The 17,812-nt window shown below is 37.5% G+C and overlaps 1 protein-coding gene across 6 annotated transcripts in view; it reads right to left on the bottom strand.

Annotated features, from left to right (window-relative positions):
- Positions 1–17,812, bottom strand: part of LOC128212974 (aminopeptidase O-like) — a 53,543-nt gene that overhangs the window by 19,686 nt on the left and 16,045 nt on the right. For 5 of the 6 annotated variants that reach the window (XM_052918402.1, XM_052918405.1, XM_052918404.1 and 2 more), the window contains exons 7-13: positions 12,806–12,912; positions 11,158–11,242; positions 6,873–6,980; positions 6,607–6,647; positions 4,246–4,309; positions 3,826–3,885; positions 1,120–1,215 (exon numbers count right to left, since the gene is read on the bottom strand). In XM_052918402.1, coding sequence (XP_052774362.1) covers positions 1,120–1,215; positions 3,826–3,885; positions 4,246–4,309; positions 6,607–6,647; positions 6,873–6,980; positions 11,158–11,242; positions 12,806–12,912 — 561 coding nt within the window. Of the gene's footprint in view, positions 1–1,119; positions 1,216–3,803; positions 3,886–4,245; positions 4,310–6,606; positions 6,648–6,872; positions 6,981–11,157; positions 11,243–12,805; positions 12,913–17,812 lie in introns of all 6 variants that reach the window. The other variant, XR_008257653.1, reaches the window with a different exon arrangement.

The following is a 17,812-nucleotide window of genomic DNA, read 5'->3' as shown; positions in this document are numbered from 1 at the left end:
GGACTACCAAGGAAAGTCAGACGTTCTTCCAACTGAGAAAACCCAAATAACTCAAATGCTGTCTGATCCGTGCGATTCAGAACCATTACGTAACAGAAATTAACCTTTAACCGAGAAGAAAAAGGTTAGTTTCAGGTTTCTTGGTAGGGCTGTGTATAAAACATTTTCGCTTAGAGTTGTGGTCAAGACAGGCAACACTTAAGTGTGAAATGGATTCATGCGTTAAAGGCCCTTTAACTTCAGTTTGGAAGTCGTTTCCTTTAAACTCTGAAATTCGTTTATTACTATGAAGGTTGAAAAATAAATCAAATTATATAAACAAAATGATAGCATAGAGATAATTGATATAAAGTAAATCTAGTAAACTCATCGACAGCTGCATTCGAATATTCGTCGCATTTTTCAGTAATAAGAAGACCCATTTTTAAACTTTAACATGTTTGTTTACCACCCCCCACCCCCGTAAATTTACATTTACTGACCGTTCCAAGGCGGTACATAACAAATAAATATAACGTATAAATGCACTGTGTTGTTCGTGGAGTTTTGTGCTGTTGTTCCATGTTTCCCGTTTGTGATATTTTGTGTTTGTGTTCTATTTCTTTGGCGTTTACCCTATGCCATTAAACGGGGTTTATGTTAATCTTTTGGCTAATGAGCTTGTTTCTGTAGTTTTTCATATAAATAAACATTTTTCGTATAACTGTTTAAAACTTCCCTTTATACTTGTCCAAACATTAAAAAATCAATACAGTTTATGTCTATGTAATTATCAACTCATGTAAAAGGGATTATAACCCCATTACACAAGGCCCTATACCAATGAACATGTGCACTTTCATTACAATTGACACATTAACTTAACAAGATTGATCTAAAAACTAAGTTATGTGACATTCTCCTTCCACGACATGTGTGGATATACCATTTAACGAAAGGCAAGGCTTTCAACGATAAAAAGTTAATGTAAACATGTAATAAAATCTTTAATCTTTAATACGACGATACATTAAAAACATTGCCATTTAAGCCAATATTAAGATTATAAATACATATTTAAATGCATGGTATATTTGAAGTATTGCTATAATAATAGCTATGGAACTTGACACTTCATACCTTCGGTAAAGCCAACATCTGGTCTATATCGAGCTTCCGTCGTTTTCGCCAATGAAGAGTCTTATATGTTGCATTTACTGCTTCTATCTTTTGTAACTGTAAACATAATTTATAGCTTATAATAAAAAGACTCAAACAGTCATGTGGTAAAGTTTAAAAAATAAGCAAACACTACGATAATTTACCTCCCAAAACAAAAAGCGAATGAATACGCCCATCTATTTCGTCAGTTTTGCGGACAAAAATCGGACCCTCTGCCTGGTGGCATAAATCACTGCAGATTTAGCTGCAGGAGATTTCATTTTAAGGGACTAGACACCTGTTGATACAATTGCAAGAAATAAAGAAAAGTAAAAAATAATGAAATAAATTTGACATAGTTGTGTACAACGCATTGAATCTAACTAACTGATGTATTACACCGCTCAGGACACTTTTTCGTAGTTTATGCCCGTTTTTACAATTCGAAATTTATTAGGTTTGTCTACCACGTAAATCACTGTAACAAAAAAATGTGTGTGAAACTTTTTGCACGTTTTATTTTGTTTCACAGAATTAAATTAAACCCATACTACAGTAGATAGACAAATAATTCATGATTATTTTGGTACCATTTTCGGCAGTCAGTATAAATGTTTGCGGGAGTAATATCCACTGCAATGAGGGGTGGTATAGCATTGTGCATAATAGGAAAGCGGAATATACGACGTCACGCTGTTATTGCTACTGTAAGTTTAAAAAATAAATGTCGGTATATGTGTCTGTACTCATGAACAGATATGACTTAAACTGGATAACCGTTATGCGCTATTTTAAACGGAAAACACAGGTGAGACAACTACATGAGTGTTGCGTTTATTATTTGAGCCAGGTAAAGAAAAGTCAGCTTCCTACATGCTCGCATTGACAATTCTAGGCTTGTTTGGAAGAAATACTGTTTGCCGAGTATTGGATAATCTAGTGTATAGCCCCTTTAACTGCGAGAGATAGTCCCTCAAATTCATTTTGATATGATTTTTTAAGGAATCGGTGCGTTACCATGCCGTTACGATGTATTTCCATGCGTTACTTAGCGTTACCAGGCGTAACCATGCGTTACATTGCGTTACCGTGCTTTACCATGCATAACCGTGCGTTACATTGCGTTACCATGCATAAGCGTGCGTTACATAGCGTTACCATGCGAAACCGTGCATAACATTGTGTTACCGCGCGTAACTGTGCGTAACGATGTGATAAAAAGCATTACTTAGCGTTACCATGCGTAACATTGTATTACTGTGCGTTACGATGTGTTACCGTGCGTTCCTTAGCGTTGCCATGCGAAACTTTGCTATACAGTGCGTCACAATGCGTTTCCATGCGTAACCGTGCATTACCATGCGTTACCGTGTGTAACATGTGCTACCGTTCGTAACGATGCGTCAAACCGTACATTACTGTACGTAACGATGCGTCGAACCGTACATTACTGTACGTAACGATGCGCCGAACCGTACATTACTGTACGTAACGATGCGCCGAACCGTACATTACTGTACGTAACGATGCGCCTAACCGTACATTACTGTACGTAACGATGCGCCTAACCGTACATTACTGTACGTAACGATGCGCCTAACCGTACATTACTGTACGTAACGATGCGTCGAACCGTACATTACTGTACGTAACGATGCGTCGAACCGTACATTACTGTACGTAACGATGCGCCGAACCGTACATTACTGTACGTAACGATGCGCCGAACCGTACATTACTGTACGTAACGATGCGTCGAACCGTACATTACTGTATGTAACGATGCGTCACCGTGCTTAACAGCGTTTAGTCGTCAAATAAAACATGATTTGGAGGTTCAATGGTTCAACTTCCTCGTGGCCTTGTTTCAATCATCGGAACCCAAAACCACAATTTACTGGACAACAGAACACGGTAACACATCGATTACTCTTTGTTTAAACATGAAATATGATTTTTTTTACCAAACTTGATAACAATGTTTGTATATATAAATATATCAGAAATAATTGTTTCAATTCACCAAAAAGGATTAATAAGTGTCGAAAACAATGGTTCTTATGAAGGATATTGCGTTAAGTTTGAAAGAAAGGTGCATACAACACGGTATTTCTACCTTATGAGACGATAGTAGATCTCAGTAAATCTTTTAGCATTCACCAATCTTTTCATATTTTTGCGTTTTCAGCTGTTAAATAGACGGTTAAAAACGTGTTACCAGTAATTAATATTTTCCATAAATGCATTATTTAGTAAGTAGTTGAAGGTTTACCACTCAAAACTGATGTTTGTTATATTGATTTTGAATACGAGTGTCACATCAAATTACAAGATGAAAATATCTCAAGTAAAGAAACACATAAGCACGTCAGCTTATGATGATTCCTTAAATGAACAAAACATTAAGTCCAAAGTATGGTCCAGTGCTTCAGTCTTTTCTAGAAATAGTCTGGATGAAAAGGATGGGGCAGACGGACGGACGAACGAATAAAATGGTGATCATGAACTATTCCGGATAATGAGCGCACATTAAAATGCAAACGCAATTAATAAAATGCATATCTAATTATTAAAACTTATAATTTAAATTTGATATATTAAACATGATTCCAAAAATCACGTTTATAAACCGGACATATTTAAAAAAAAATGCTCCAACATACATCACCATCAACTACTACGTACAGTCTCGTGTGCAAGTGTCATCAGTGGATTAGCATCTAGTGTGCCGTACTTTGTAACAGCCTAAAACAGATAAATACATGTTGGTACAGACTGGCCTTGAAATCAATAGTTGCAAATTCCGTATATGATTATTATTATGATCCCGGGGGAACAAATTCCCGGGGATTTTCTTTTTTCGACTGCCCTATAAAGGCAAAATTATGATCTCTAGAAAGGTGAACTGCGGTTTTCCATTCATAGAAATCAACTACAAATTTAAATCAGGTGCCATTTAATAGAGGTGAACATACATCCTCAGCAGCATTGTAAATATCATAGTTATACAATGAAAACCCCAGGGACTTTAGCCAAGAAGTCACGAATGAGTGAATAAATAAAATAAAACAAAAACAGAAGTAAAGAAGCAGACAAGTGGCTAACCATCGGCAATGCTGACGTATTCAACCAGTCTCGGAATAGAACCTCGCTGTTGAAATCCTCAGACCTGAAAAGAAACCAAATTTTTTTTTCGCGAATTAAATATGTCGCCTGCTAGGAGCCCGCTCTTTGTGGATGGATATTGTTAAACAATGATTAATTATCGGCAAAACGGAGATAAATATTTCACTACCGAACTTGATCAAATTTGTTAAAAAAAATAATAACCAATTTTAAAAAAACTCAACGCCTTCACTCAAAAGTAAATTGTTCAATCTGGAGTGCTACCAAACTTAACTAACCCATTATGCTTATTCAATTTTTCAAGTTAGGTAAAGCTTGGAAAAGAAATGCGTGAGTCAGGGAGGATATACATACATTTTCTTATTACATTTGAGCATTTTGAGATAATTTTTATGTAAAAATATGCAAAATGATAGAAGTGAAATTATTTGGGCATGCAAATATTTATTTCAAATTGAAAATCAAAAATGCCCCGAAACCAAGAAAGAATTAAATTTAACTAATAAAGAGAAGTAAACATAGACCCCTGAGCATAAGCGGTAACATTTTTTTACAAAAGTTTATTAATTGTCTGCCTATATATGACTGTTATGCAAAGAAAACCTGACCTCATTCAAGAAATTTCCAAAAATATTAATTTTGTCGATTTTCGTTTTAATTTTCTCAAACAATTTTCTCCGTTATATATATTTATATTTCTGACATATATTATGTCCAAAACAACAATGTACAGTATAATCATGATGTAAATGAATGGGTTTCTGTCGGTGAATAAATAAAATTAAATGAAATAAATTGTAATGTCATAATAAAAATAACAGATTGTGAAAATTACTTAAGTAAATGTTATATCATTATGCAAATGTTTTAACAAGTATTGATATGTTTCTGTTAATAAAAGGCCACATTGTAAAAAATGCTTTTTTATAGTTTTATAACAATGTGATAATTTGAAACCACTTTCTTGAAAAATATCATTTATTATTATTATTATTATTATTATTATTATTATTATTATTGTATATTTATCATTTTATTATTACCACTATGGTGGTGGTAGTGGTGGTGGTGGTGGTGGTAGTGGTGGTGGTGGTGGTAGTGGTGGTGGTAGTGGTAGTGGTAGTGGTGATGAAAGTGGTGATGGTAGTGGTAGTGGTGGTGGTGGTGGTGGTGATAGTGGTGGTGGCGGAGGTGGTGGTGGTGGTAGTAGTGGTGGTTGTGGTGGTGGTGGTAGTGGTAGTGGTGGTGGTGGTGGTGGTGGTGGTGGTGGTGGTAGTGGTAGGGTAGTGGTGGTAGTGGTGGTGGTGGTAGTGGTCGTGGTAGTGGTGGTGGTGGTAGTAGTGGTGGTGGTGGTGGTGGTGGAAGTGGTGGTGGTGGTGGTAGTGGTGGTCGTGGTGGTGGTAGTGGTAGTGATGGTGGTGGTAGTGGTAGTGGTAGTGGTGTTGGTAGTAGTAGTGTTGGTAGTGATGGTGGTGGTGGTGGTAGTGATGGTGGTAGTGGTAGTGGTGTTGGTGGTGGTAGTGGTGTTGGTGGTAGTGGTGTTGGTGGTGGTAGTGGTGTTGGTGGTGGTAGTGGTAGTGGTGTTGGTAGTAGTAGTGGTGGTAGTGATGGTGGTGGTGGTGGTGGTAGTGGTAGTGATGGTGGTAGTGGTGGTGGTGGTGGTGGTGGTAGTGGTAGTGATGGTGGTAGTGGTAGTGGTAGTGGTGGTGGTAGTGGTAGTGGTGGTAGTGGTGGTGGTGTTGGTGGTGGTAGTGGTGGTGATGATGGTAGTGGTAGTGGTGGTAGTGGTAGTGGTGGTAGTGGTGGTGGTAGTAGTAGTGGTGGTAGTGATGGTGGTGGTGGTGGTGGTAGTAGTAGTGATGGTGGTAGTGGTAGTGGTGGTGGTAGTGGTAGTAGTGGTAGTGGTGTTGGTAGTGGTAGTGGTGTTGGTAGTGGTAGTGGTGGTAGTTTTGGTGGTGGTAGTGGTAGTGGTGGTGGTAGTGGTGTTGGTAGTGGTGGTAGTGGTGGTCGTGGTGGTGGTAGTTGTGTTGGTGGTAGTTGTGGTGGTGGTGGTGGTAGTGGTGGTGGTGATAGTGGTAGTGGTAGTGATGGTGGTAGTGGTAGTGGTGGTGGTAGTGGTAGTAGTGGTAGTAGTGGTGGTGGTGTTGGTGGTGGTAGTGGTAGTGGTGGTGGTAGTTGTGTTGGTAGTGGTAGTGGTGGTGGTGGTAGTGGTGGTGGTAGTGGTGGTTGTGGTGGTAGTGGTGGTGGTGGTGGTGGTAGTAGTAGTAGTTGTCGAAGTAGTTGAAGTAGTTATAAAAGTCGTGTCATTGGAAACATTCAAATGAATAAATCAGTTCTTACCGCAGTTCTGGAAACTCTTGAAAGAACAGGTCAAGGACATCCTGAATAATAATCATAACACTGAATATACTGCATGTTTTATGGGTTATAGGCATAGGGGGCTTTACTATGTTCATTAAATTACATTTCATGTTGGCCCAGACAGTCTGATGTTTGTCACCTTGTTCAAATCAACAATGCAACAAAAAAATCCTAACCCTGGAATAGTTTAATAAACCAAGATTTAATCTAATTCAATTGATTCAAAGTATAAAAGCAAAAAGTACCTTAGACAAAATTAACTGTTGGCTGAATTTGTTGACAAATCTTTGCATGAACTGCAGGAAGTGTTGTAATCCAGTCTGATCTTCTAGATACCTTAGAAGAAAGTAACCCTGAAATACCACAGAAGCAATGAGTAAGAAGACAAATGGATACAGGAGAACTCATACCAACACAAAGTCGTACAACCCCGAATTCGTACCATACTTGGAGACATTGTCCAATACATATTATAATTGTTAGATGCGAATTTTGAGCTTCAAGATAATATAATAATTGACAATAAGTGACAAAGTTTCGGACATATACTATATGTTCTAAATTTTTTAAGCCCTAGTCCCAATATTGAATCCTTATCTTCGCTAATGCTTTATATATGGGATTACTTCTCTAAATACGGTACAAATTTGTAATGGTACAACTTCGTGTTTCAACGACTTATCTTCAGACAAAATACTGAAGTCAATCATGTGTTTCTGGAAACTGTCATCAGAAGAGTGGGATAACATTTTAAATCTGAATCTACAGGGACTAGCACAGGAGGACAATAGCTGGTCTCGTCGAGTTTGGCCACAAACAGACATGTACAGGAAACCACACCCACATCTTAAATCAATACATTCCATTATCAATGAATTAAACAAGCAAATTCGTTGGATTGATATCCCCCGCCTGATTAGGCAAAGTTCATGGATTGGAAATGAAAAGTAGGTGGAATATTCCTATATTAACATGTAATATGGCTGCAGAGAAATGAACCGTTATGAATGTAGGGAGTTTGTTTAGAATTATTATCATGTGTTCAGTCATACATGTATGAACACAATCCGACCAATCACTACCATGAAATGGTTTTGGACAAGATTTTTGTAAAATTTGACCTAGTGACCTAATTTTTTTATCACATGTGACCCAGTTTTCTATTTTTTTATCACATGTGACCCAGTTTTAAACATGTCAAAGAGTTCATCAAGGAAAACATTCTGATCATGTTTCATGAATATTAGACCATACATAATGGCTTTTAAAAGTATGTTCCAAAGATTTGACCTAGTGACCTAGTTTTAGACCCCATGTGACCCACATTTTTAAGTGGTCCATATTTCATCAAGGGGTACATCACGACCAATTTTGAATTTTGTGTTCCAAAGATTTTTCCAAGATTTCACCTAGTGACTTCATTTTTTACCCCACATGACCTACTAGTTTCCAACCATTCCATGATTTCATCGAGGCAAACATTCTGATTAAGTTTCATGGAAATTAGAGCAGATGTATTGCTTCTAGAGTGTTCCCAAGATTTCTGTAAGATATGACCTAGTGACCGAGTTTTTGACCCCATATGACCAATTTTAATTTTTTTAAAGATTTCATTAAGGCAAACATTCTGACCAAATTTGAACATAACTTACTATTCAATACTAATGTTTGGTTTGTGACATAAGATTTCACCTGCTGACCTGGTTTCTGATCCCATGTGACCCAGTTAAGAACAACAACATTTAAGGAAACCAGTTTTATTAAGTTTCATGAATATTAGATTGCCTCTAGTGTGGTTCCAATCTTTTTTTAGATTTGACCTATTGACCTTGTGGTTGACCTATATGACCCTTTTTTAAAACGCAGTCGAAATTTAACCTAAGAGTACATTCTGACCATTTTTGAACATAATCTGACCAATCACCACCATAAAATATTTTTTAGACATGATTTTTGAAAGATTTAACCTAGAGACCTAATTTTTATCACATGTGACCCAGTTGAAAACATGTCCAAGAGTTCATCAAGGAAAACATTCTGATCAAGTTTCATGAATATTAGACCATACATAATGCCTCTAATGTGTTTCAAAGATTTTTCTAAGATTTGACCTCGTGACCTTGTTTATGACCCCATGTGCCCCACTTTACAAGCGGTCCATATTTCATCAAGGGGTACATTAAGACGAAGTTTGAACATTATCCAACCAATCTTTTCAATTCCGGACAAAAAAAGATTTGACCTAGTGACCTTATTTTTGATCATATGTGACCCAGTTTTAAATAAGTCCACGATTTCATCAAGGAAAACATTCTGATTAAGTTTTATGAATATTTGACCATGTATAATGCCTCAAGTATGTTCCAAAGATTTTTCTAAGATTTGATCTGGCGACCTAGTTTTTGACCCAATGTGACCCACCTTTTTAAGAGGTCCATATTTTATCAAGGGGTACATCATGACCAATTTTGAACATAACTTGACCAATCATTACCATGATATAGTTCCAGACAAGATTTTTCTTAGCTTTGACCTAGTGACCTAATTTTCAATCATATGTGACCCAATTTTATTTACGACCAAGAGTTCATTAAGGAAAACATTTTGATTAAGTTTCATGAATGTTTGACCATGTAAATGCCTCTAGAATGTTCCAAAGATTTTCTAAGCTTTGACCTTGTGACCTAGTTTTTAACCCCATGTGACCCACTTTTACAAGTGGTAGAGATTTGATCCAGGGGAACATTCTGACCAAGTTTGAACATTTTCTGATCAATGCCTACCAAGATATGGTACCGGACGGACGGACAGAAGGATGGACGGAATGACGGACAACGCCAAAACAATATCCCCCTCCCGAAATCTTCAATTCGGCGGCGGATAACAAACTACACTCATACAAGGCAGTCAACAATCATTAAATAATTATGAATACTATAAAATTAATATTAAATCAATCATCAGATCTTTAACTGACGCATGTGCACCAATATACACACCCACACTTTCACCATGGAGTTTCCATTTTAGAATTTATATGAACAAGAGCTGTTAAAGAGACAGCGCGCTCGATTATTCCGTCGCTTTTCAGTGTGAGGATTGAAAAAATTTGGCGAAACATTCATGGATCACTGTATTAAGTCTCAATTCAATAAATCAAGTATATTAACCTATATGTGCTTACATGCAAAACCTTGAGCAGAAATTCTAAGTCGAATAATAAACTAACTTGATTTATTAAAAAGGTTAAATGGCTGGGAGCCCTTGTTTTAAGTTTCAATGCAAAACCTGATGTTTTTGCCAAGATATTAACATAAATAAGATAACATGCAAAATTTTAACCAGGAACCCAATAATAAAGGGCCCTTATTTGCAAAATACAGTTATGTAACTTAGTTATTCAAGTAGGTTGGGTGGTTGAATACCATTGTATAAATTCTCAATGCAATACATAAAGTCGTTGCTGAGACAATTCTAGCATGCAAAACCTTAACCAAAATTTCTAAGTCGCATAATAAAGGGGCAAAAATTATATAATATGCAAGATAGAGTTATCTTACTTGATTAATTAAGAAGGTTGAATTGTTGGGAGCATGTGTATAAAGTTTCAATGCAATATATGATGTATTTGCTGAGGTATTGATTTAAAAGGGGTTACATGCAAAACCTTAACCAGAATTTCTATGTCGAATAAAAAAGGGCCATTATTTGAATTTAATGCAAAATAGAGTTATCTAACTTGATTATTTATGTAGGTTCTATGGTGGATTAGCATTGTATAATGTCTCAATGGAATACATCTTGTATTTGCTGAGATATTAACCTATGTATGCTTATATGCAAAACTTTAACCAGAATTTCTAAGTCAACAAATAAAGGCCCATAATTTGCATTATATTCAAATAAATGTTATCTAACTTCATTAATTTAATAGGTTAGATAGTTGATAGTACATATCCAATGTTTCAATGCAATAAATGATGCATTTACTGAGATATTGACTTAAAGTTGCTAACATGCAAAACCTTAACCAAGCTGACGCGCCGACGCCAGGGTGAGTTGTATAGCTCGACTATTCGAAAAACTACGGTACAAAAACAAGTCCTCGAAAGTTTAAAGATGCACTCTAACTCCCACATAAGATTTACTACAATTAATAGTATTGTTTTAATATTCCATAAAGGATGAATAAATGTCGAAAACAATGGTTCTTATGAAAGATACAGAGTTTAATTTGAAAGAAATGAGCATAAAACATGGTATTTTTACCTTATGAGACTGTAGTAGACCACAGTTAATATTTTAGCATTCGCCAATCATTTATTATTTTTGCGATTTCTGCTATTAAATACAAGGTTACACTCTTGTTATTAGTAATTAATATTTTCCATAAATGCATTATTTAGTAAGTAGATGAAAGTTTATCAGACAAAATTGATGTTTGTTATACATGTGTATGTAATGATTTTGAATAAGAGTGTCACTTAAAACATAAAATAATTGAAGCCATATAAAGAAATGTTATGTGACCTTAATATAGTGGAGCTGCAGGAATGTTTTGTCCGGGTTCATCCCATTTTTCACAACCTTTATGCTTTCCAACTCGATTTCTTCCCTGTGAAAACCAACATAATATATAAAGGAAAGGTGTGTTTTTTTAAAACCATAACCCTAATATGCATCTATGTAACTGTTTAAACATCCAATAACATGACTTTTTACCTTAAACATTCAGGTCTTATTTCATCTTTAAAACATAAAATGAGGAATAATAATAAACATACAACATGCAAATTATTCTGCAAATACGAATTTACATTTTATTACAATAAACAGACACAAAAGAGTGTTAAGAAAGTAATTCTCTCAACTTAAGTAAGTTTAACATACTAATTTGTTTATGACAACAAGTTGCTTAATCGGTAACCTAATTTTTTTTGGATATGTGAACATGTTATAAAAGGATATTTGTTAAAGTTATTCAGATTGCGTGTAGTGCAGGTAAGATCAATGTCTACGTTCTTTTGGCTAAAATATATATAATGGACCCGGGTCAAGGTCATTGTACGTCGTTTCGATGAAGACAACATTTGTACAAAGTAATATGGTAATCCACCGATGCATAAGTTATGGCCCGGATATGTGCACTCTGACCTTTAAATGTCTCCTGTGACCTTGATCTTTGAGGTATGGACCCAAGTCAAGGTCACAGCACATCGTCTCAATGAGGACAACATTATATGGTAATCAATCCATGCTTAGGTAAGTTAAAGCCCGGACACGAGCATGGTTAGTCTGACCTTTAAATGTCCCCTGTGACCTTGATCTTTGAGGTATGGACCCAAGTCAAGGTCACAGCACATCGTCTCAATGAGGACAACATTATATGGTAATCCATCCATGCATAGTTAAGTTATAGCCCGGACACAAGCATGTGTAGTCTGACCCTTAAATGTCTCCTGTGACCTTGACCTTTGAGGTATGGGCGGACACACGGACAGACGGACAGACGAAGTGCATTCCTATAATCCCCTCCCCACTCCGTGATGGGGGATTTTAAATGTCAATCCAAACTGACTTCATCAAAATAATACAGAAGCCTAAGACAAGCTTCATGTAGGTAGTGTTACATTTTCAGTACTTTTCAGTATCTACTTATAAATTTCAAAGTACCCTACATGTCTCAAAGACGTATGTGTCATCTGTATTTACTCAGATGTTTTGTTTTCTAAGATTTTTAAATTCATATCGAATAAACATAAAATATATCCCTAGGATCATGATGGAAGCACAGACAGTTAAAAACAAATTCTGCTGTGAAAAAATAGCAGTAGTGAGTGTAGACCTGTGGCAATAACTATTTTGGTTAAAGGGCAAGTAAGATAGATATTTGTATTCGCTCAAGTTTCCAGCATTAATCCTTTGACTAATTAAAGTCTAGAAAGGTTGTATATGGAGTTATGTACGCTTATTTTTACGTACCTTGACAGGCAATACGTGCACAGTGGACAGACAGACAAACACAATGGTAGATGCATCAGGGAGCGTAAAATATAAATTATGAAGTATGTAGCTATCAAGCAATATTTCTGATATGATTTGCAGGTAAAGAATTCACAAATACTATATTTGTAATATAAGCAGTCATTAACATTAAAATAACACTATGTCAATTTACCTTAAGTGATGCAAATCTGACGGAGAGTTCTCAAGCTCAGCGAGCAAGACTTTGTACTTCAGGTAATCATGAAGCTGTCTTTCTTCCATGAAAGTGTTTGTTGACTTCTAAAATAATAAAGCAGAGAAGTTTGTGCAATAACGTGTACAGATTTGATTTATTTGCCTGTAAGTGCAAAGTTATCAAATATCTAAAAAAAGGAATGGCGTGATTCATTCGATTATATGATATTAAACCCTTCACTCCCAAAGGATTCTGCGAGAATTACACTGATAAATTGAGAAGTTCTTACAAAGGCTTGAATCTGAATGGTCCTTGACAATCAGCTGTAATTACAAACTATATAATATCCTGCGAGGCAATAGGAGAAGTCTTTGGTTTAAACATATTTATATCATGAAAATATACAAATGACAACTGTTACATATATTTCATTCTAAATATTTCAGAATTCGATCGAAAGCTAACAGCTTATATAGATCATCTTCTTCTGTAGAAAGCAGTTAAATATACTTATGTGGTTGTCATTTTAAATACAAGTACATACATAAATGTTTCAATATACGTCGTACATGCTTATGTCACAATGGAACTAAACAAATAAATAATTATTGTAATGGAAAAACATATATGAAAATCCAAAAAATTTATAATATATATATTTTATAATCATGGAGTGAAAAAAAGGCAAATGTGTCTGTCTATGTTTTACAGTAAAGTAATTTACATAAGTAATTTCCTTCCTTGGTTTTATAATTGTATTAGAACAATAAGAAAACTCTCATCGTCTTCTATTACAACATTTCTGTTGTTGGAAGGTAATGCCACATCAAATGAGTCATTACATTCCATAAGTTCCGAAAGAATTCAACAAGGGAATACTTGTACTTTAATACTAATTATTGTGTATCTTTCAAGTATGTATTTGAGCAGCTAGGAAAGGAAGAAAAACTTAACAATTAACACCTACACTTGCAATGATTCAATGATGAAAAAAATGGAAAAAATATGTATTAAATACGATGACAGATATTAAACTGAGAGGTATGCTTTACAAGGAAATCAATATAAGAGCCATGTTCCACTCGATTTATTCACTGTAAAGATTTATTGGGGCAACAAACCAGCAGGTGTTTTCAAAATGATCAATATCATAAACCATCCACAAATATGAGCAATAGTTTTTGTAGAGAATCTCACTGAAAGTACTGTGAGGGTATTATGATCTTAAAGTCAGTGCCCAAGTGTGTAAAATGAATTCACCTTCATTTCCCATGTATGTATAATGCCCTAACTTTCATTGCCCTGGCATGTATAATGCCCTCATTTTTATTGCCCCAACGTGTATAATGACCCCACTTTCATTGACCAAGCGTGTATAATGACCTCACTTTCATTGCCCCAGTGTGTATAATGAATTCACCTTCGTTTTCCATGCGTGTATAATGACCTCACTTTCATTGCCCCGGTGTGTATAATGACCTCACTTTCATTGCCCCGGCGTGTATAATGCCCTCACTTCTATTGCCCCGGCGTGTATAATGCCCTCACTTTCATTGACCCGGTGTGTATGACCTTACTTTCATTGTCCCGGCGTGTATAATGACCTCACTTTCATCACCCCGGCGTGAATAATGACCTCATTTTCATTGCCCCAGTGTGTATAAGGAATTCACCTTCATTTCCCATGCATTAATAATGACCTTACTTTCATTGCCCCGGTGTTTATAATGACCTCACTTTCATTGACCCGGCGTGTATAATGACCTCACTTTCATTGACCCGGCGTGTATAATGACCTCACTTTCACTGCCCCGTCATGTATAATGACCTCACTTTCATTGCCCCGGTGTGTATAATGACCTCACTTTCATTGACCCGGCGTTAATAATGACCTCACTTTCATTGCCAAGGCATGTATAATGACCTCACTTTCATTGACCCGGCGTGTATAATGACCTCACTTTCATTGCCCGAGTGTGTATAATGAATTCACCTTCGTTTTCCATGCGTGTATAATGACCTCACTTTCATTGCCCCGGTGTGTATAATGACCTCACTTTCATTGCCCCCGCGTGTATAATGACCTCACTTTCATTGCCCCGATGTGTTTAATGACCTCACTTTCATTTACCCGGCGTGTATAATGACCTCACTTTTATTGACCATGCATGTATAATGACCTCACTTTCATTGCCCCAGCGTGTATAATGCCCTCACTTTTATTGCCCCAGCGTGTATAATGCTCTCACTTTCATTGACCCGGCGTGTATGACCTCACTTTCATTGCCCCGGCGTGTATAATGACCTCACTTTCATCACCCCGGCATGTATAATGACCTCACTTTCATTGCCCCAGTGTGTATAATTAATTAACCTTCATTTCCCATGCGTGAATAATGACCTCACTTTCATTGCCCCGGTGTTTATAATGACCTCACTTTCATTGACCCGGCGTGTATAATGACCTCACTTTCATTGCCCCAGCGTGTATAATGAATTCACTTTCATTTCCCATGCGTGAATAATGACCTCACTTTCATTGCCCCGGTGTTTATAATGACCTCACTTTCATTGACCCGGCGTGTATAATGACCTCACTTTCATTGCCCCAGTGTGTATAATGAATTTACCTTCATTTCCCATGCGTGAATAATGACCTCACTTTCATTGCCCCGGTGTTTATAATGACCTCACTTTCATTGCCCCGGTGTGTATAATGATCCCACATTCATTGCCTCAGCGTGTATAATGCCCTCACTTCTATTGCCACGGCGTGTATAATGCCCTCACTTTCATTGACCCGGTGTGTATGATCTCACTTTCATTGCCCCGGCGTGTATAATGACCTCACTTTCATTGACCCGGTGTTTATAATGACCTCACTTTCATTGCCCCGGTGTTTATAATGACCTCACTTTCATTGACCCGGTGTGTATAATGACCTCACTTTCATTGACCATGTGTGAATAATGACCTCACTTTCATTGCCCGGTGTTTATAACGACCTCACTTTCATTGACCCGGTGTGTATAATGACCTCACTTTCATTGCCCCGGTGTTTATAATGACCTCACTTTCATTGACCCGGTGTTTATAATGACCTCACTTTCATTGACCCGGTGTGTATAATGACCTCACTTTCATTGACCCGGTGTTTATAATGACCTCACTTTCATTGCCCCGGTGTGTATAATGACCTCACTTTCATTGCCCCGGTGTTTATAATGACCTCACTTTCATTGCCCCGGTGTTTATAATGACCTCACTTTCATTGACCCGGCATGTATAATGACCTCACTTTCATTGCCCCGGTGTGTATAATGACCTCACTTTCATTACCCCGGCATTTATAATGACCTCACTTTCATTGCCCAGGCATGAATAATGACCTCACTTTTATTGACCCGGCGTGTATAATGACCTCACTTTCACTGCCCCGTCATGTATAATGCCCTCACTTTCATTGCCCCGGCGTGTATAATGACCTCACTTTCATTGCCCCGGCGTGTATAATGACCTCACTTTCATTGCCCCGGCGTGTATTATGACCTAACTTTCATTGTCCCGGCGTGTATAATGACCTCACTTTCATTGAGCCGGCGTGTATAATGACTTCACTTTCATTGCCCCGGCGTGTATAATAACCTCACTTTCATTGCCCCAGCGTGTATAATGCCCTCACTTTTATTGCCCCAGTGTGTGTAAAACCCTCATTGGACTTTCATTGACCCGGTGTGTATGACCTCACTTTCATTGCCCCGGTGTGTATAATGACCTCACTTTCATCACCCTGGCATGTATAATGACCTCACTTTCATCACCCTGGCGTGTATAATGACCTCACTTTCATCACCCTGGCATGTATAATGACCTCACTTTCATCACCCTGGCATGTATAATGACCTCACTTTCATTGCCCAGTGTTTATAATGACCTCACTTTCATTGACTTGGCGTGTATAATGACCTCACTTTCATTGCCCCCGTGTGTATAATGACCTCACTTTCATTGCACCGGCGTGTATAATGACCTCACTTTCATTGCCCCAGCGTTAATAATGACCTCACTTTCATTGCCCAGGCATGTATAATGACCTCACTTTCATTGACCCGGCGTGTATAATGACCTCACTTTCACTGCCCCGGCGTGTATAATGACCTCACTTTCATTGACCCGGTGTGTATAATGACCTCACTCTCATTGCCCCGGCATGTATAATGACCTCACTTTCATTGACCAGGCGTGTATAATGCCCTCACTTTCATTGCCCCGGCGTGTATAATGACCTCACTTTCATTGCCCCAGTGTGTATAATGAATTTACCTTCATTTCCCATGCGTGAATAATGACCTCACTTTCATTGACCCGGTGTGTATAATGACCTCACTCTCATTGCCCCGGCATGTATAATGACCTCACTTTCATTGACCAGGCGTGTATAATGCCCTCACTCTCATTGCCCCGGCGTGTATAATGACCTCACTTTCATTGCCCCAGTGTGTGTATAATGACCTTATTTTCATTGACCCGGCGTGTATAATGACTTAACTTTCATTGCCCCCCGGCGTGTATAATGACCTCACTTTCATTGCCCCAGTGTGTATAATGAATTTACCTTCATTTCCCATGCGTGAATAATGACTTCACTTTCATTGCCCCGGTGTTTATAATGACCTCACTTTCATTGCCCCGGCGTGTATAATGACCTCACTTTCATTGCCCCAGTGTGTATAATGAATTCACCTTCATTTCCCATGCGTGAATAATGACCTCACTTTCATTGCCCCGGTGTTTATAATGACCTCACTTTCATTGACCCGGCGTGTATAATGACCTCACTTTCATTGCCCCAGTGTGTATAATGAATTAACCTTCATTTCCCATGCGTGAATAATGACCTCACTTTCATTGCCCCGGCGTTTATAATGACCTCACTTTCATTGCCCCGGTGTGTATAATGATCCCACATTCATTGCCTCAGCGTGTATAATGCCCTCACTTCTA

The sequence above is a fragment of the Mya arenaria genome, chromosome 13 (genome assembly GCF_026914265.1).
Source record: "Mya arenaria isolate MELC-2E11 chromosome 13, ASM2691426v1".
Classification (NCBI taxonomy): Eukaryota; Metazoa; Mollusca; class Bivalvia; order Myida; family Myidae; genus Mya; species Mya arenaria.
This window is presented reverse-complemented; position numbering and strand designations above follow the sequence as displayed.